The following is a 20,887-nucleotide window of genomic DNA, read 5'->3' as shown; positions in this document are numbered from 1 at the left end:
CACTTATATAATAGGAGTCTAAGATGATATAATCAAGTTTGGTTTGAAAGTAAAATAACCTACATTCAGTGGCTCTTTATCCTACATATAATTGAAAATAAACTCAATATTTGTGGTCCTACATAATGTAAATAAATCAATATCTAGTAAGGCCTTTAAAACAAGTCACCCTTGACAAATCTAAAATACTAAGTATAAATAAAACAAAGCGACAAAGTATAGAACTAATTCTTAAATGAATTGATTTGAATTGTAAGAATCCCATAAATTGTAATATTTATGAACCAAATCATAGGATTTTTGCAAAAAAGGATTCAAACATAAGATTCAAATCAAATCCCTTGGGATTCATGGTTCAAGTTGTGAATCGTATTGTAAATAATAAGATATTGGTCCAAATCTTCATTATGTCTCCAAAGTGCTTTCTTGAATAACTTCAAGCTTCTTATACCCAACCCCCCCTCCCCCCATTTCGGGCTACAAATTCTGTTCCAGTTTACTAGGTGTTTTTTTTTTTTTTTTTTGTCATTTTCCCACTCCTCCCATAAAAAATCCCTCAACAATCTTTTAGTCTCTTGGCTACATTGGAAGGTATAGGGAAAAGGGACAGACATAAGTTGGAAGAGAGCTCAAAACACTTAGTTTTATTTTTATTTTTTTTTTTATCAAGGTGACTATGCTGCCTTTTGAGAGGCATTTACTCTTCCATCCAGCTGATCTTGTCTCCACCCTTTTGATTACAGGATCCCAGATAGATTTGGAAACACATTTCTCCCCCAGTGGCGGGCCTAAATATCTTGTTGATAGTTTCCCAACTTTACAACCAATTGATTCAGCCAACATATCAATGTTCACCCCTTTGCATAAAGTTCACTTTTGTATAGGTTAATTTTTAAACCTAAAACCACCTCAAACCATTTCAAGATATAGCTTAAATTTAACACTTGCTCCCTGTCAGCCTTACAGAAGAAAGTGTGTTGTCTGCCAATTTTAACAAATGGATAGTCCTATCATCAGTTTTCAAATCTTCTAACAAGCCTCTTTTTGCTGTTTTTCGAACCATTTTACGTAAAGCCTCCATCATGCAAATAAAAAGGAGGGAAAGTGGATCCCCTTGTCTTATTCCTCTTGAGTTGAAAAATCTATCATGTGCACTACCATTGATAATCCTAGAGAAGCCCACCACGATCACCATTTTGACCCAAAATTAATTCGTTTTAGAATATAATCAAGAAAAGACCAATTAACATGGTCATTGGCCTTCACCAAATCAGCCTTGAGTAACACACCTTCCCCACTTCTTAATCTAGAACCAATCAGCTCATTGGCAATCAAAACGCCCTTGGGTCTTTGAAATTACCTTCCCTGTGACTCTCCTAATCCTTGTGGCTTACAGCTTGGCCACAAGTTTGTAGACTATGCTAATTAAACTAATTGGCCTGAAGCCCTTCAATTCAGCCGCCACTTGTGGTCATTTCAGTTGTTTCCCAACATTCCCATCTCTTGTCTTACAATTGTCTAGAACCTCCCTGTTTTCTGCAAGCATTTCCCTCCGAGGCAGCGTATCGCTTCTCTCCACCCTTCCCCTGAAACAATTCCTGCTTAAGGCGACAACAGTGGGTGCATTCTGGTACCTTCCTCTATCCATCACTAGATTCTTTAAGTTGTTTGCTGTTGCTATTCTTCTTTGAAAATTTAGTCAACTTTCATAGGTATTTTTTTAGTTCTGTGCATGCTTCTTTTATTTTATTTTTTGAAATATTTTAATTGTTTAGGGTTTCTTGTGGTCAAATTTCGTACCTACAGAAAATTTTATTCCATTTGTGCATTCTCACACTAGCGGCAGAAACATCTTTAAGGTTATTATTAATAATCATTTTCTGATATTGTTACTGTTAGCGTAGGGGTATTTCTGTCTTTATACCTAGATTAATGTTGCTGATCTGTAATGTTGTGTTGGAACCAGTGCTCCTAACTTAAATAAGGGCATATATGTCTTTTCAATCAGTTTTAATAATATAAGTTTTGTTTGGCCGACTGGGAGAAGGTTATGTTGAGACTTCCAGTTCGAACCAGAATTTCCCTTTCTCTCTTTCTCTCTTTCTCTCTTTCTTCCACCTTTCTACCTCTTTCTACCTAACCGATCTCAGACATATAGAATTCTAAGGCAGGCCGAATCATAACATGGTATCAGAGCTGATTGAATCAGCCTATATTTCTGTCTGCCTAGATTTTTATTCTCTTCGCACCCTATATAGGGTTTCTCCTTTTTTTTTTTTTCTGCATTCGACTGGAGATAAGGGAAAGGGATGAAAAGGAGTGATCGCCCTCTTCCCTTGGAGGTTTCTATGCCTCTAGTCAGGTCGTGTGTGGTCGATTGCTGTGGTTTCTAAGATTGCCCTCCCCTAATCGATGAAGAATAGAGGGCTGATCTGTGTGGTGCAGTGGCTGTCGTGTGTGGACTGATTTCCTACTCGTGTTGTTGTTACTTCAGTGATAAGGTAAGAGATCTTAGTGTATGATATCTGTTATGGATCAAATAGGAAGTGTGTTTCAGACCATATGCTAGGGTTTTAGACAGTAATGTGCTAGGGTTTATGCTGGTTTTTGTGTATTTCGAAGGAAGAGTTATAATCATATAGTGGTGAGATTTCAGGTAGTCGTAGGAGTAGGGTTTGTGGTGTAAAGAGCACACTTTTCAGCAACAACAAGTGCTGAAACCAGTGTGACAAGTGTGATATAGTTGTGTGCAGTGTGCAGAATTCAGTGGTAATAGAATTCAGCAAGTGTGCAGAATCGGTGATAACACAATGGGAGATAACAATGATTGTAAATCTAGTGTGATGGTGCCTATAGACTACCTGAATGTTCAGATGACCTCCATTAAACTAAATGGAGAGAATTATGTGCCTTGGGCTAAATCCGTCGAAGTCTTTCTGAAGGCAAAGAAGAACGTAAAACACATAAGAGAGGAGAAACCCTCCGTTGACTCTCACGAGTATGAAGACCGAGAGCAAGAGGATGCTCAGATCATCACATGGTTGTGGAATAGTATGGAACCCAGGATTAGTGTAAACTTCACGTTTCTTGACACTGCCAAAGATGTGTGGGACCATGTGAAGAAATTGTATTCGGGTCAGGACAATACAACCAGAGTGTATCAGTTGTATCAAGAGTACTTTAACCTGCATCAGGGCAATCAGAGTCTTGAAGAGTACTATGCCAACATGAGAAACATACGTAATGAGTTGAATGTCTATCACCCTCTCACTTCTGATGTCAAGATTCAGCAGCAATAGAGAAAACAACTTGATGTGACTAGATTATTGGTGGGACTGAAGTCTGAATATGAACCAGTACGGGCTCAGATATTAGGAGGATCAGCTCTTCCCTCCTTAGAAGAGGTATTTGCTCGACTCCGGAGGATTTTTATTGGATCTACTGAGAACTCTAATATCTCAGATGGATCTGCCTTAGCTGTATCGAGAGGCCGTGGTACTAGAGGTGGAGCTAGGGGAGCTCAGTCAGGCTGTGGTGGTGGTAGTGGTTCTGTGTATGGCCGAAGTGACAATGGTGGGCCTACTTATAATCGCGGTGGTGGTCGTACTGGGGCAGATATTCAAGGGGAGGCCGTGGTAGAGGACGTGGCTCAGGCCCGAGGAAGTGCACTCATTGTGGTATGGATGGACATACCATTAACTATTGTTGTGATCTACATGATCCACCCTTAACCTGGGTCAATCATGCTGCGACCGGTGACTCAAGCTCCAGCTTTAGACAGGAGAATCATTCATCTGATCAGATACCTCCTACACCCACAGATGGTCCCGTGAAGGAGACGGTGAGTGTTCCCCGTGATGAATATGAGAGGTTTATCCAATCACAACAGAACACGACGACTTTCGCTCACTCAGGTATGGCTTGTCTGGCATCCACACCCAATCCCTGGATCATTGGCTCTGGAGCCTCCGATCACATGACTAGAACTCTAGGTGTGTTTTTTTCCTTATCTCATTGCTCAACATCACAATCTGTCACCCTTGCTAATGGTTCCACATCCTTAATTTGTGGTGTTGGTAATGTTGACCTAGATCTTGTATCCCTCTCCTCAGTATTGTATGTTCCTAAATTGCCTTTTAATCTTATGTCTGTCAGTAAGCTGACCAAATCACTTAATTGCTCCATTACCTTTTATCCTTCTATGTGTGTTTTTCAGGATCTCAAGACGGGGATGAAGATTGGTGGAGGGCATGAAGCTGGCGGACTGTATTATCTTGATGGTGGTGGTGGTAGAACTTCAATAGCTCTCCAGTCATCCCTTTCTCCTCTCCAGTGGCACTGCCGATTTGGTCATCCGTCGCTAAAAGTCTTGAAGTCTTTGGTTCTGTCCTTGAGTCAGCTCTCTGTTTTGGATTGTGAGTCGTGTCAGTTTGGGAAACACCATCGTATTCCCTTTAGTTCTAGGGTTGATAACCGTGTGTTGAGTCCTTTTTCTTTAATTCATTCAGATGTTTGGGGTCCTTATAAAGTGATGTCATATAATGGATACAAATATTTTGTCATTTTTGTAGATGATTTTTCAAGGATGACGTGGCTCTATCTAATGAAAGAAAGAAGTGAATTGTTTACCGTTTTTCAGAAATTTTATGCTGAGATTCGTAACCAATTTGGTACCCACATCAAAGTTTTTCGTTCTGATAATGACCGCGAATATTTATCCTCATCATTTCAGGAATACCTGGACCAACATGACATTATACATCAGACCTCATGTACCTACACCCCACAATAAAACGGGGTGGCTGAGAGAAAGAATCGCCATCTCCTGGAAACAACAAGATCCCTCATGCATCACATGCATGTTCCCAAACCCTTTTGGAGTGATGCAGTGCTTACCTTGTGCTTTCTGATTAATTGGATGCCCACGTTCATCATTGGTGGTCATTCTCCGTTTCATGTCTTGTTTCCTGCTTTGTCTTCGTTTCCTCTTACGCCGAGGATATTTGGGTGTGCCTGCTTCGTCCATAATCAGGGTCTCGGGAATGACAAGTTCGATGCCCGTTCTCTTAAGTGCATCTTCCTTGGCTATTCTCGGACCCAGAAAGGGTATAGGTGTTACCATCCTAGTTATCGACGGTCCTTTGTGTGTGCTGATGTCGCATTCTTTGAGTCTACTCCGTTCTTTTTGTGGTTTGGTGATGCTTCTTCCTCCTCATCACCTCCTCCTCTTCCACTCCCCGTTGTCGACCCTCTTCCCTTGGTTCCAGTAGTGACCAAACCCTTGCCTCCGGTGCCACCACCTATTGAACGCCCACCTATCCGTCATGTGTATACACATCGCCCACACGTACTAGCTATTACTCCTCTGGCTACATCTCCGTCGACGGATCCGGCACCAGACCGACATTCAACATCTGAGCTTGACCTCCCCATTGCTTTGCGGAAAGGTAAACGCACTTGCACCCTTCATCCTTTTTCTAATTATGTTTCACTTACTCACCTTTTCGCTTCCCATCGCCAGTTTGTCACCTTGTTATCATCAGTTGTTGTCCCTAAGGATGTTCAGGAAGCCCTTGCCTCTCCAGGGTGGTGCCGAGCCATGGAAGAAGAACTCTCTGCCCTTCATCATAATCATACTTGGGACGTCACTGCTCTTCCTCCTGGGAAGCAAGCTGTTGGTTGTAAATGGGTTTATACGGTTAAGTATCTGCCTGATGGTAGTGTTGAACGCTTGAAAGTGCGATTGGTTGCAAAAGGGTACTCCCAAACCTATGGTATTGGCTACACAGAGACCTTCTCATCGGTTGCTAAGATAGGGTCAGTTTATGTTGTGATCTCTCTTGCAACCATGTATGAGTGGCCACTATATCAGCTTGATATCAATAATGCCTTTTTGCATGGTGACTTATTCGAGGAGGTCTACATGGAGCAACCTCCAGGGTTTGTTGCTCAGGGGGAGGATGGTAAGGTGTGCAGACTAAGGAAAGCTATATATGGACTTAAACAGTCTCCTCGAGCATGGTTTGGTAGGTTCAGCGAGGTGGTAAAGAAGTTTGGTATGAAACAGTGCAAAGTTAACCATTCTGTATTTAGTCATGACTCTCTGGGAGGAAAAATACTATTGGTGGTGTACGTAGATGATATTGTTATTACTGGAAATGATAACATGGGTATTGACAAGCTGAAGACTTATCTGCAGGATCATTTTCAGACAAAGGATCTTGGTAAGCTGAAATACTTATTGGGGATAGAGGTAGCAAGATCCAAGTATGGTATTAACCTGTGCCAGAGAAAATGTGCTTGATTTGCTAGAAGAAACAGGCTTGTTGGGTGCCAAACCAGCTGAAACACCCATGGACACAAATACCAAGCTAAGCAGTGATATGGGTGAAGTGTTTGAAGACCTTGTCAGATACCGCCGACTTGTGGGCAAACTGAACTACCTAACCATTACTAGACCAGACATCTCATTTGCGGTTAGTGTGGTAAGCCAGTTCATGCAAAAACCTCTGATTCCTCATTGGAATGCAGTTCTGAGAATTGTGAAGTATCTAAAAGGGGCTCCGGGTCGCGGTCTGATATACAAGAGTGGCGGAAAACTTGAAATAGAAGGGTATTCTGATGCTGACTGGGCCGGTTCTATGTCTCATAGGCGGTCTACTACAGGCTATTGCACTTTCCTGGAGGTAACCTGGTGACATGGAAAAGTAAGAAGCAGACGGTTGTGGCAAGAAGCAGTGCAGAAGCAAAATATAGGGCTATGGCGCACACCGCCCTTGAATTAGTGTGGCTAAGGAACCTTCTATAGGAAGTAGGGTACAACATCAACACTCCAATGAAGCTCTATTGTGATAATCAGGCTGCAGTTCATATTTCCTCTAATCCGGTGTTCCATGAAAGAACCAAGCATATTGAAGTTGACTGTCACTTTGTAAGGGAGAAGGTGCTGAATGGAGAACTAGACACTACACATGTTAATATAGGAAATCAGTGGGCTGACTTATTTACAAAAGGCTTGAGTCGGGGAAGAGTGGACTACATATGTAACAAGCTGGGAGTATATGATATATACTCACCAGCTTGAGGGGGAGTGTTTGCGTAGGGGTATTTCTGTCTTTAGACCTAGATTAATGTTGTTGATCTGTAATGTTGTGTTGGGACCAGTGCTCCTAACTTAAATATTGTTGTGTTGAACCAGAATTTCCCCTTCTCTCTTTATCTCTTTCTTCCACCTTTCTACCTATTTCTACCTAACCGATCTCAGACAGATAGAATTCTAAGATTGGCCGAATCATAACAGTTACCAATGGAAAATACTAGTACAGAAGTTGCTATTTGTAGTTCTGTCATGCTTTTTTCTAAAGTATATGGCATATACCTTGTTGCATAATTTCATTTGTTCTAACAGAACATTTATATTTGGACAGCAATTACTTTTGAAGTCCATTCCTTCATGTTTTGAACTGAAGTGTAGAGCATATAGCTTGCTGAGCCAGTGCTATCATCTTGTGGGTGCTATCCCTCCACAGAAACAGATCTTAAACAAGGGTCTAGAACTTGCAGCATCTTCTGGAGATGGGTATGCAATTCTATTATGCCACTTATTGATTTTTGTGCTTAGTCGAATTCATAGTAAAAGTGGTGCTCATAATGTACTCATCCTTCTACTTTTTCTGTCCTCCTGTAACCTTTGTATACTATTGTACAGTGCTAATGTAAGTTGTATATTGATGACATTGTTTTTTAGATTTTATTTTTTTCTTATATGAATAAATGTTCTATTTTGATATACAGTTCAAAGTCATAACTTTTGAAAGTTTCCATTTTTTTGGATATTCCAAGATCACTATATTTAGTGCTTAAGATAGTAATTCTGTGTTTTTAATATACAATTAAAAGTGCTTATGAAAGCAGTCATTTCTAATTTCTCTTTTTTTTTATTTCCATGGCGGGTTGAACATTTGGAGCTATGTTTTTCATAGAGCACTTCTAAGGAGGGAGGTCACGTGTGCCTTCTTGAGAACTTGGAGGATGCTCCTTTATTACCTGATCAGTCTGATGAGTTAATGTAGAAGGAAGAACTAGTAGGAAAAATTTCTCTCTCATCATCTTTCTACTTGCTCTTACTAGAGGGGTTACGGAATCTATTGAGGTTGGATTTATTTGGGGTAGTCATGTGTCCCTAAAGGCTTTTTTCTCTCAGAGGTTCATTGCTTGTCTCTTGCTTTTCTATCTCCAATTTGGAAGTTTTTCTGTTCCTACTCAGTCTTAGTTGGGCATATATCTATCTCTAGTTTGATTATAGTGTACTGTGGTTTCTTACACTTTTACTTTCGAGAGAGGTCGCACCTCGTGCCTCTCTTTGGGATGCTGTAACTTTGCTTACATTTTGGTAATGAAGTTACTTTTCAATTATCAAAACAAAAATATCTTCTTTAGATGTCCTTCAAATCTGATAATTAAACTTGATTACAACAATAAAAAGAAAAAGAAAAAGAGGTGATTACAGCAGAAGGAAGAAGGAGATGGAGAAGAAGAAGAAGAAAAAGGAGAAGAGAATTCAATGGTTTACTCCTCTCTTTCTTAATCTTTTATTAAACTCACTTAACTATGACTAATTACATCTTAGCCCTTAAATGGGCGGTCAGCACTCAAATAACTTAAAAGAAACACAAAACAAGTTAACAAGCCCATGATGAAAAAGGCCCATTAACACATAAAATGTAAACATGATGCTACTTAAAACATAAACAAGTACTAGGGTCCTTTTGGCCGAGTCTGTCTACACTCCCCCTCAAGTTGAGCATAGATGTCAGTCATGCCCAACTTGCTTATATAGTGAGTTATTTTTCCTTTTGGAACACCCTTGGTCAAGACATCAGCCAACTGCTCTTCTTAAGTAATGAATGGCAAGCAAACTTCCCCTGAAGCAACTCTTTCCCGTATAAAGTGTCTGCCGACCATTATGTGCTTAGTTCTATCATGCTGGATGGGATTATGTGCAATGTTGATAGCCGCTTGATTGTCACAATAGAGCATCATTGGCTTTTCATAATCAGTACCCAATTCTCCCAAAAGTGATCTCAACCACAATCATTCTGTCACTCCCATGTGCCATTGCCCTGTACTTTGCTTCAACTGAAGATCTAGCTACTATAGAGAGTTTCTTACTCCTCCATGAGACAATGTTCCCCGCTATCAAAGCATAGTATCCTGAGGTGGATTACCTATCATCAATACATCCGGCCCAGTCAGCATCAATGTATTCTTCCAACTTCACGTGTCCATGTTTGGACTGCGTTTCAAGTAATATAGAATTCTTTTTGCAATTACTAAATCTGTATCTCTAGGAGAATGCATAAATTGACTAATGACACCCACTATATTGGAAATATTTGGCCGAGTCATACAAAGATATAGCAACTTCCCAAACAGTCTCTGGAGCACTCTCCTATCAGAAAACAATTCACCATTAGTAGCAGAAAGCTTGTGGTTTAAGCCTATAGGGGTGGAGGCCAGCACCAAGTTTGCCAGTCTCTACAAGAAGATCAAGGACATACTTGTGTTGAGAAATGAAGGTACCATACTTAGATCTAGCAACTTCAATTCCCAAGAAATATCTGAGATCCCCCAAATCTTTGATCTCAAACTCAGTGTTAAGAAACCTTTTGAGCTTAACCACTTCCTTGGTGTCATTACCAGTAACCATAATGTCATCAACATAAACAATAAAAAAGGTGACCAAGGAATTACTTCTCTTTACAAATAAAGTATGATCAGACTGAATTTGTGTGTAATCAAAAGAAACAAGGGCAACTCTGCATCTCTCAAACCAAGCTCTAGGAGATTGTTTGAGACCATAAAGGGACTTTTTCAATTTACACTTCTTCCCTTGCATTTCCTTTCCATACACTCCTGGAGGTAAAGACATATATAGACCTCTTCATGTAGGTCTCCATTCAAAAAGGCATTTTTAACATCAAATTGATGAAGGGGTCAATCAAAGGTAGCATCTAGAGATAACAAAATTCGAACTGAGGTCATTTTAGCCATAGGAGCAAAGGTCTCAAGGTAATCAATACCATACATCTGAGTATAGCCTTTAGCAACCAATCGAGCATTAAACCTCTCAACAGTACCATCAGAATGATACTTGATAGTAAACACCCATTTATAACCAACTGGTTCCTTACCCTCAGGCAGGTCCACAATATCCTAGGTATGGTTCTTATGCAAAGCAATTAGTTTAGTCATCATAACATCCCTCCATTCTGGTTTGGATAAGGCTTCTAGTACGGACTTGAGAATAACATGTGTAGAAATGGAGGCAAGGAAAGAATAATAGGTTGGGGAAAGAAGGCTGTAGGACGGGTGTTTGGAGATACAATGTGCTATACACTTTTGCTTGCCTTTGCGAAGGGCAATATGAAGGTCAAGGTTTGGAAATGTAGTAGATGGGTTAGAGGAAGGCTGGCCTGTGACCTTAGTAGTGATGGGAGGTGCATGAGGCTTTGTGGAAGGAGTGGAAACAACTTGCCCATACCTGAGTCTTTGTCTTTGGTACCACCTTTGATAAATAGGATGTGAAGGAAACGTGGGAGGATTAGTAGGAGGAGGAGGGGTAGGAACACGTGAAGGGGACATAGTGGGTGGTGTAACAGAAGTAGATGACTCCATAGAAGACTCAATAGGAACTGGAAGTGGAATAGCCCGGGACATAGCAAACGGCTCCTTAGAATGCTCCCCCTTAGGAGAAGTACCAAAGAAAGGAATAGACTTAGCAAATGTGACATCCCTGGAGACAAAGCGGGTGCCATGAACCGAATCAAAACAACAATATCCCTTTTGTGTGGAGGCATATCCTAAGAATGCACACTTGTGTGCCTTAGGCTCAAATTTGTCTCTGATGGTTTGAACAAGCACATAACTAAAAGTGTAAAACGGGCCGTGTTTGGCCCATGGGCCAGGCGGGCTATAGGCTATATGCTAGGCTAGGCCACAGGCTAGGCCTTGGGCGTGGGCCGAATCGGGCCAGATTGTTTTTTTTTTTATGTTTTTTTGACATTTTTGATTTTTTTATTTATTTCTTTGCTAAGTAAAACTAAAATATTTAACTTTCCTTTGGGAACTAATTGAAAAATAAGAAATCTAACAAAGAAATGAAAAAAATACTTAACCAAATAAGAAGTCAAAGAGATAAAGACTCAAAGTGAATAACAAATTGGAAGAAAAATAGGAATTTTATTTCATTTAATTTTGAATGATACAAAGCATACAATGGTTAGATGAATGAAATATGAAAGTTGGAAAATGGAATAAATTAATAAAATATAAAAATACAATATAGTTACAAATTGAAAATAAAAAGTTACGTTATTAAAAAAATCAAATAAATTAAATTAAATTAAAACAAAATTTACAATAATTTGAAAAAATGCTATACAACTATTGAGTATACAAAAGATATTGACTTCATCATTTTCTCTTATTGTTCTTGACTTTGATCATTTTCTTCAGGTGAAACATTAGGTTGTGTTCTCAGTGAACAGAAGGCTATAGAACAAGCAAAGGGTGATATTTTGATTTTCACATCAACATTCAATCCAATGAAGAATACCATATCTGGGTAAGTGAAATAGTCTGGAAATGTTAGGGAGTGGTATGGAGGAAGGAGAGTTTACCATAGCAACAAGCTGGCGAAGGACCTTGAAGGTTGAGGCTAAGCAGTTTCCTTTTGAAAGCTTTAGGGTGAAAGGGAAGAAAGCTTTGAAAATCAGAGAACTAAACAAGGCCATGGTATTACTGGTCGGGAAAGAAGCTGTAGTTTTTTTCTGGACATTCTTGGAGAAAGCAGTTCAGGTAAGTGGAAAATTAGAGTGCAAAGAACCAAAAGAGGTTAATGGTAGGAGATTTGTAGCAGAGAGGAGAAAGAACTCTAGAGGAAGGTTTATGGCTTTGCTGCAGTTTTTTGGGGAAGGAAAAAAAACAAATCGTTTGTTTTCCTGAAGGAAAGTTGGTGGTTGGATGGAAAGAAGTGTCAAATGTTTTGAAGGACTTCTTTACCCGAGAGGGATTTGGAGAAGGTAGCAGCTCTGAGAAGGAAGAGCATTTACAGGTAGGGAATGGAGTTGGAGCTAGGAAACAAGAGCTTCAGGAAGAGGTTGCAGGTATACAAATTCTGGGTAAAGCAGCAAAAGATTGCAGAATAGTTTGCAATGAGCTCAAGAACAAGTGGGAGAGGAGTTACAACTCTGTGCTTTGAGTTGTAAATTGAACTCAGCTTGTGTATCTATCACAAAATGGACCCCTCATTCAAACTCTAAGGATCTGCATGCAAGGGACAAAGTAATAGTTCGGATATTGGGTCTACTGTTTCATCTTTGGACCTCAGGTGTTTGATTCTATAGCTGCTCTGTGTAAGGCAAGATTGGAAGGTTCCTTTGTGGAAGACCTCCATTCAGCTGCAATTTGCTTGAGTAATGTGCATCTGGAAGATATCCCTCATTCAGTAAAACTGATGGTTGATGGAGTGCTCTATGTAGCCTGGCTGGTTACAGCCATTGAAATTGACTTGTGGAGTGAGGGGAGAAGGAAGAAGGATGAGAAGGTTGAAGAAGAGAGGCTATGTGGAAGTAAGGGATTGGTGTATTCGAATCTGGTTGACATTTACACTAAAATGGTATTCTTGGGAAAGGATATCTCAAAAGGAAAGTTACCAGCAACCAAGGGGAAAGAGCCATTAGGAGAAGAGGAAAAGGAGGTGAGCTACAGGTCCTATGCTCAGGTTTTGACAGAAAGAGGAGGTAGGGAGAAGGCTACTTGACAGGTTTCACCAAATAAGAGGGGTTCTAGTCAAGGTGGAGAGAAAGGAGTGAAACTTTATTTAAAAAAGCAAGGGGGTAAGGTGGTAAGAGAAGAGGGCCACGTGGGCACAAATAGGGAGGGAACTTGTCTTAGCCGTAGGGAGAGTTGTTCTAATGGGCCTAAAAAGAGTTTTATTGCAGCCCATAAGAGGGCAGTTGGGGTGGGCTGAGTTACATCAAAAGCTGATTCTCAATAGGCCCTTAAAGGTGCGTTTGGGTCCGACCCAGTCAGCCCATTTAATTTGAAGTCATGTGACCACTACCACGTGGGTCATCTAAAGGGACTGATGATGGACACTAACTTTTGTCCATCATCTTCTCCAATTTGAAGGGATGCAGGGAGGGGAGGTCCTGGGAGTCTCAGCTCGTTGCAGTGGAGACCTGTGTCAGCACCGGAGCTGGGCTTGCCGGGAAGACGTAATCCAAGAAACAAAAGAGACGGTTTAACAGGGGGTGTAGCGGAGGAGGACGCTTTTTTGGAACTCGGTGAGGATGATTATGAGTTTGACGAATCTGAAACTTCAAGTATTGGGAGTGTTCAGCCAGAGAAATCCCTTGGGTTTCAAGGGGATGAAAGTTTTGGCATAGAACGACTTTTCTTGGAGGAGGACGAAGGCAAAAAAGAAGACGGTGAGACTGTTATAATCTCCTCTGAAGCCGACTTGGAGGTGGGTAGGGAAGAAGAGATGCCAACCAGCCTGGGTACTGGACAATGCCTGGGGGATCTGGAAGCTATCTTGAGGTCTCAACAGGTGTAGGGTGGTGCAGTTTTGGTTTCTAATTGTTCTTAGCAGGGGTGTAACCAGTAAGGGGGCGTCAACCTCTTAAGTTCAACCGCCCTTTCAACCTCAGTCTAACACCAAACCTTTGGAAACCGGTTTTTGTAGGTCTAGTCCCAAGACAAAAACTTTCTATTGGTTGTCCTTCAACAAAACCCTCCTCTCCAGGTATGTTTAGTCTTTGATTTTAAAAATACTAATGAGTCTTCTATGAGTGCAATAGATTTCATCCAGTCCCTTCCAATGTCTGCCACAATTCAGCAGGTTCCGGTTAGAGATAAGGAAGAAGGGTTTAATGGAGGGTGTATGGAGGCTGAATGAAAGGCACAAGGTGATAAAATCTAGGATTTAGTCTGTCATTCCTTTGAGGAGCTGACTGGGAGAGAGGTAGAAGATGGTTACACTGAGGAAGACTTGAATCTACAGGAGGCTAGCCAAAGAAAGGGAATGAAAGGAATGAGGGTGAGGGAATGGGGAAGCAATCGATGAATCAAGTGGCTGAAGAGATGGGCTTGAAATTGAAAGAAGTAGTGAGTATTATATCGTATTCCAAAAAGAAGGGGAAGAAGGAAAAAGATCGTCCAAGAAAGAGGAAGCTTTTGGAGGTAGAAAGATTAAAATCAGATGTTGCAGCAAACTTAGAGTTCAGTGCTAGGGGGAAAGAAGGAAAGGAGCCAAGTAAGGGAGGGTGGTGTCTAGGGTGGAAATTTAAGTAAGCCAATGAAGATTCTGAGTTGGAATGTTAGAGGGTTGGGCAATGCTAGGAAAAGGAGGGTAATAAAGGATTTGATTAGAAAAGAAAACTCGAATATAGTCTTGCTTCAAGAAACAAAAGTGGCAGTTTGGGATAGGAAATGGGTAAAAAGTGTGTGGTGCTTTAGAGGTGTAGGGTGGTCTTTTCTGCCGTCATGCGGGGCTTCAGGAGGTATTGTGACTTTGTGGAGGAAAGAGGTGGTGGAGCCTATGGAAGAGCTAATAGGTCGGTTTACGATTTCTTTGAAATTTAAGGGTGTGGGAGAAGAGTTTACTTCGGTGATGATGAAAGTCTATGGCTCGAATAGATATGGAGAGAGAAGCGAAATGTGGGAAGAGCTCTATGATATAAGGGGTCTGTGGTGTTTGGGTGGGGATTTTAATGTGATTAGGTTTACAAATGAGACCAATAACCCAAATCAAGCGATCAAAATTAGCATGAGGAGATTCAATGAGTTTATTAATGAGTGTGGCTTGTTAGAAATCCCCCTCCAACAAGCTGTCTTCACTTGGTCCAACCTACAATCTAACTCAAGATGCTCTAAGCTAGATGGGTTCATCTTTAGTTCTGATTGGGGAGAACATTGATTAGTTCTGTCAGTTAGGGCTCTGCCAAGAGTCACTTCAGATCATTGGCCGGTAAGCATTGGAACTAGGAATTTCTTGAGTGGGCCTAAACCCTTTAGGTTTGAAAATATGTGGTTAAATTTCACAGGAAATTAAGTGTTATTTCACAGGAAAATTTCACAGGAAATTAAGTGTTAGAAGTGGTGGGTACCCTTGGGAGGGGTGTCAAATTTCACAGGAAAATTCAAAGGCTAAATGGTAAAATTAAAGAGTGGAAGATGGAGCATTTCGGGAGAGTGGAGGAAAAGAAATTAAGTGTTATTTCCCAGATTGAACTTTTGGATGAAAAAGGACACAACTCTCTCTCAGAAGAAGAAAGGGCCTTAAGATGGAATCTAAAGGAGTTGGAAGAGATAGTGCTAAGGGAAGAGATGTGTTGGAGACAAAAATCAAGACATCAATGGATTAAAGTAGGGGATGGTAATACTAAAATTTCCATGCAATTGCTAATGGAAGAAGGAGAAAAAACTTCGTGGAAAAGTTAGAGATCAATGGCGAAGTTGTGGATGATCAAGAGGAGATTGCTAATGTTTTCACGAATCATTTCAGGGCAATTTACAAAAGACAGGGGGATGTAAGGCTTAGAGTGGCCTAGATTGGACTTAGAGGTGGTAAATCAGTTGGAAAAGGATTTTGAATTGGAAAAAATAAAGGGAGTTGTTTTTCAATGGATAGATCTAAAGCTCCTGGACCTGATGGTTTCACTATGGCTTTCTTTCAGGATTGTTGGGATATCATCAAGTTAGATTTGTTGGCAGTATTTGAGGAGTTTGCGGAGACTTACTTCATAAGTCCAGGAATCAACTCCACCTTCCTGGCTTTGATCCCTAAAAAGGGAGAGGTTGATCAACCGAAAGACTTTAGACCCATCAGTCTAGTGACTAGCATTTATAAAATTTTGGCCAAAGTGTTGTCGTTAAGGTTAAAATCAGCCCTGCCAACTTTAATAATCCAATCACAAGGGGCCTTTATTCAAGGAAGACAGATCATAGATCAAATCTTGATGGCAAATGAATGTGTGGAGGACTTCAAGAGAAGGGGGAAGAAAGGTTTTGTATGTAAACTGGACTTAGAGAAAGTGTCTGACATGGTCGAATGGTCTTTTCTATTGGAATCCCTGAGGAATTTTGGGTTTGGAGAGAAATGGTGTGGCTGGATTGAGGCTTGTTTAAAAACTTTCCATTTTTCACTTTTAGTTAACGAAGTGGTTAGAGGCATCTTTCTAGATTCTAGAGGGTTGAGACAAGGGGATCCTTTTTCTCCTTTCCTTCTCACCTTGGTAGCCGATGTGTTTAGTAGGCTCATTTCGAGAGCTGATGGGTTGGATATGTTTAGAGGATGGAGGGTAGCAAGAGAGGGTATTGTGGTGTCATACTTGCAATTTGTGGATGATACAATCATTTTTTGTGAGTCCGGAGATCCCTCAAAGGCTAGAAACTTGAAAGGAGTAATAAAGTTGTTTGAATGTGTGTCGAAGATGAAGGTCAATTTTGAAAAGAGTTGTAGTGGGGGTAAATTTGGAGATGGAGGAGTTGGTTGAGGTAGCAAAGTCCATAGGTTGCCTTACAATCTAGCTGGCCCTTGAAGTACTTAGGTATGCCTCTAGGAGATAATCCAAGAGAAGGAAGATTTTGGAATTCGATCATAGAAAAATGCACAAAGAAGCTGGTAGTTTGGAAGAGAAACTACATTTCCCTCGGGGGTCGGATCACTTTAATTAGAGCTACTCTTGCGAACTTGCCAACTTACCTTCTTTCTGTCTTTAGAATGCCACAAAAGGTGATTTTGAAGGTAGAGAAAGTCATGAGGGATTTCTTGTGGGATTCAGGGGAAGGGAGGAAGGATCATGTGGTTAGGTGGGAAATAGTTTGTAGGAGGAAGGAGTAGGGGGGTTTGGGATTAGGCAATCTAAAGAAGAAAAATACAGCATTACTAGGTAAATGGCTATGGAGGTGGCCTCTAGAAAGGGACAGGCTTTGGCATAAAGTGGTAAGGAGCGTGCATGGTGCGGTAGACAACGGATGGAATGCTAGTGTATCTCGGCGTGCTACACTGAAATCCCCATGGAAGGCTATTCATAGTATTCTTCCCATTTTCCTAAACTTGATAAGGTATGATGCTAGTACTGGAGACAGGGTTTTGTTTTGGGAGGATGTTTGGATTGGTGACTGTGCCCTCAAGGACCTCTTTCCCTCCTTGTATTCCATCTCGTGTTTTAAAAGCGAGCCAATTCAAAGGTTCGTATCCTCTTCCTTTTCTTTTGGCATAAATTGGATTTTGGGCTTTAGAAGAGGCTTGAGAGATTCTGAGCTTGACTTGGTTGCTTTGCTCCTTAAAACTATTGATTTCGTTCGCTTGGACCCTCCTTCTATAGATTCTCGTATTTGGAAGCCTTTACCTTTGGGATCATTTTCTTGTGTTTCCTTCTTTGCTTCCTTGTGCTCCTCTCCATTGCCTCAACCTTTTCATAGCAAGGAAGTTTGGTCCAAACCTGTCCCTCCTAAAGTTGGAGCCCTTTGTTGGAAAGTCTCCCTTGAGAAAATCAACACTTTGAATGTTTTGCAAAAAAGAAGACCTAGTCTTTGTATCTCTCTTAATTGGTGCACATTTTTCAAAGCAAACGAGGAAAGTTGCTACCATTTACTAAACACTTGCCCTTTTGTTGTAGGCCTTTGGGAAAAGCTTTTTGATCTTTTTGGGTGTAGGTGGACAAAACCGGTGCAGATTTGCAATCTTTTTGATCCTACAACTTTCAGGTGGCCAAAGAAAAGAAGAAGAGTTTTGTGGAGGTGTGTGAGAGTTGCTTTGGTGTGGACTATGTGGGAGGAACGAAATGCTAGAATCTTTAATGGCAAGGAGAGGGATCAAACTTGTGTGTTAGAAAGTATCTTATGTAGGGCTATAAGTTGGGTAAAATCCTTGGATCTGTTCTCCTCCTACACTTTTGATGACATAAGGAGAAATTGGGAACAACTAGCTAAAAGTTCTGCAGTCAGAAGCAAGCCGGTGGTGGATGGGAAGTCTCCTGATGTAGGCGTTATTAAACTAAATTTTGATGGCAGTAGTTTGGGCAACCCGGGGCCTTGTAGAATAGGGGGAGTCTTTAGAAATGATGAGGGTCAGATTGTAACTCTATTTTTTGGTCCTCTAGGGTGGGGAGACTCAGTAAATGCAAAACTCCAAGCTGCATTACAAGGAGCAGAATATGCAAGAGAGTTGGTAGTGGAGCATTTAATGATTGAAAGTGATTCCAAATTGGTTGTTGGAAGGCTAAAGGAACCAGAGACGAGCTTGGCCGTACAGGGAGACTTTGAGAAGATTTAAGTGGCGGACTTCAAATATTTCAGTCCCAGTTCAATGGGAAAGAAGATCGGCAAATGGGCTGGCAGACCTCCTAGCTAAACAAGGAGTACATAGGAATCAACTCTTTTGGGCTCAATTGTAAGCTTTATGATGTAGTTTGGAGGCTGTACCTCGCTCCTCTTAGTGGGGAATTGTATGATGTATACTTAGTTCTTTAATTAATAAAATTATTATTATCATTATCTATTAAAAAAAACATTAGGTATAGTATCATGCCCTCCTTTGTCTTGTAATCTATCTTTAGCATCCAACCAATCTTTAAAGCAGATGCACATCTTTAGACTTTCATCATTCATACAACTTCTCTTGTCGTCTAACACACTAGTACCTACACTAAAACAAGACTCCGATGGAACTGTAAGCACTAGAGGGGTTAGTAGATCATGTGCCATGGCGGCGATAATTGGATAATTTTTTGCATGTTCACTCCACTAGACTAAAATATCAAAATTATTTGTTCCCTTTGAGGTGAAGGAAGAATCACCTAAAGTAGAAAAAATTGCTTGTAAATAAAAATTAAGTTCAGTAAATGAACTTGTTGTCGAGGCAGTGGATTTTTGCCTCTTACTTATTAAATAAAAAAGTTTTTCTCTTCCACTACTGGACTCAAGTTCAAAAGTGGAATATGCAGTTGTACAAGTTTTTGAATTTTTATTATTCCATGTTACTTCAAATTCATATGAACTATACATTTCAAATAATAAACTATTAATTTCTTCTTTTTTCCAATTTCAATATTCATATTTCACAACATGTTTCAATTAAAATATCTAAACCATCTTTCCTAATCCTAGGATCTAATATTCTAGCTAAGCAATAAAGAGGAGAAATGTTATCCCAATATTTTTTAAATTTAATTTCCATTATTTCAACAATGTTTTTAAGTTGTGGATTCTTTCTATATTTGCAAAACAATTACTAATCACCATTAATTGATAAAGTAAATTACAACTAGTTGGATAATAAATACCCGATAATTCATTAGTTGCATCATAAAAATGTTTTAAAAATTCTCTTATACAAATTGCCATTTCCCAGTCTTCCTCAAATATAATATCAATAGGCATTTTTGCATTATAAAAATCACTAACAATTTGTTTGTGAGAAATGCAACTTTATAACATAGCATGGGTAGAATTCCATCAGAGAGAGTGTAAGCCCTATCATTCACTTTGTCCGACAAAAGGGCTGATGCTATCACTATGATCACCCACTCAAATGAATTCTTAGATTGCCTCAACATACCCAGGTTTGACCCTTGATGGATCTCACTGATTGGTATATCAAAGACAACTCAATCCAACACCTAATGCGGTACTATAATCAAGTCTAGGGGTTATGTGTAACTTTCCAGTTTTGCCCATTAATCTCCAAGGGCCAGGGCATGACTGGAAAATGGTCCGAGTTTAGTTTTTCATGCAAACACACACTACATGCACTTCTGGTCTAACCCTAGCAATTGAGACAAGTTGCCCCAACTTCTTTGGCAACACACCAGTGTCAGCCTTGGCAGAATAAACTCCCCAAGTCTATTCAACGACTGAGAGCATTCTAAACTAACACGCGTCTCATAAATGTCCAATTGAAGGGGTAATTACACAGAAACATACCAATATCAATATGAAACAATAATGTACTTTTATTCATTTACAATAAATGTATCTATATATCAATTTGATTGGAGGTGAGGGCATTACACCGTCTAACAAAGCCAACCAATAACAAGCTTCGAGTCCCTTTCAATTCTCTACTTAGAAATATTTAGCTCCTTGGCTTTCTGTATTCCTTCTATCATAGCATAAAATTTGAGCTCTCAACGAGTCATCCTCTCCTATATGGACGAAGAAAAGAGCCTTTATGCCATCTTCATTTCTAAAAGCACCTTCCATGCCTGATGGTCTAGGATTGCCTTCACTACTACCATTAAAATTCAGATTCATAAATCCATTGGATGGAGGGGTCTAGGATGTTCTAGTAACAACTTTCAATGGAGTAGAGTAAGCCACATTGAAATGGGAGATAGGTTGGGCACATGCCTGGTTACCATGGCCTAGACTTATCATGGGTTATGTTTGGTTCATTAGAAGCTAGGGCTGGGTGTGGGCCTAAACATAAGCCCAAAATTGAGTTTGGATTGGGCTCTGGTGGTTTTGAGCAAAGCATAGGGTATCCAGATTGGAATTTCAAGAAATGGTTGTTTTTGTTTGTTCATTTTTTTTTTCATTTTCCCTTTTTATTCTTCATTCTGTTCTTATCTTATCTCTTATTAAAACACTCTTTATCTAAAACTAAATGATTTCCTATTTAACATCAATTTTATACTTGATATGTAGGAGTGCTTAGGGTTTGGTTAACCAAATTGTGGGCCTTTTTTCCAAACTGAACAAGTCTTTCAAATTGGAAAACTGTAAATCGAAACTGAACCAAAACCAATCGGTTAATTTGTTGATTGGTTTGGTTTTTGATTGTTCGGTTCTTCGGTTTTTCAGTTTTTTTCTAACT

At 40.1% G+C, this 20,887-nt stretch overlaps 1 protein-coding gene across 7 annotated transcripts in view; it reads left to right on the top strand.

Moving 5' to 3' along the window:
- The window catches only part of LOC148853233 (Tetratricopeptide repeat (TPR)-like superfamily protein), a 69,956-nt gene that overhangs the window by 2,651 nt on the left and 46,418 nt on the right, over nucleotides 1-20,887 (top strand). For all 7 annotated transcript variants that reach the window (XR_016099346.1, XR_016099345.1, XR_016099347.1 and 4 more), the window contains exon 2: nucleotides 7,428-7,579. Coding sequence is in view for 4 of the 7 variants with exons in the window: in XM_088945241.1 (XP_088801367.1) it covers nucleotides 7,428-7,579 (152 nt within the window). In the remaining 3 variants the exon portion in view is untranslated. The remainder of the gene's footprint in view (nucleotides 1-7,427; nucleotides 7,580-20,887) is intronic.

The sequence above is a fragment of the Nelumbo lutea genome, chromosome 5 (assembly GCF_056320005.1).
Source record: "Nelumbo lutea isolate HS-2025 chromosome 5, American lotus-T2T, whole genome shotgun sequence".
In the NCBI taxonomy this organism is placed as follows: domain Eukaryota; kingdom Viridiplantae; phylum Streptophyta; class Magnoliopsida; order Proteales; family Nelumbonaceae; genus Nelumbo; species Nelumbo lutea.
This window is presented reverse-complemented; position numbering and strand designations above follow the sequence as displayed.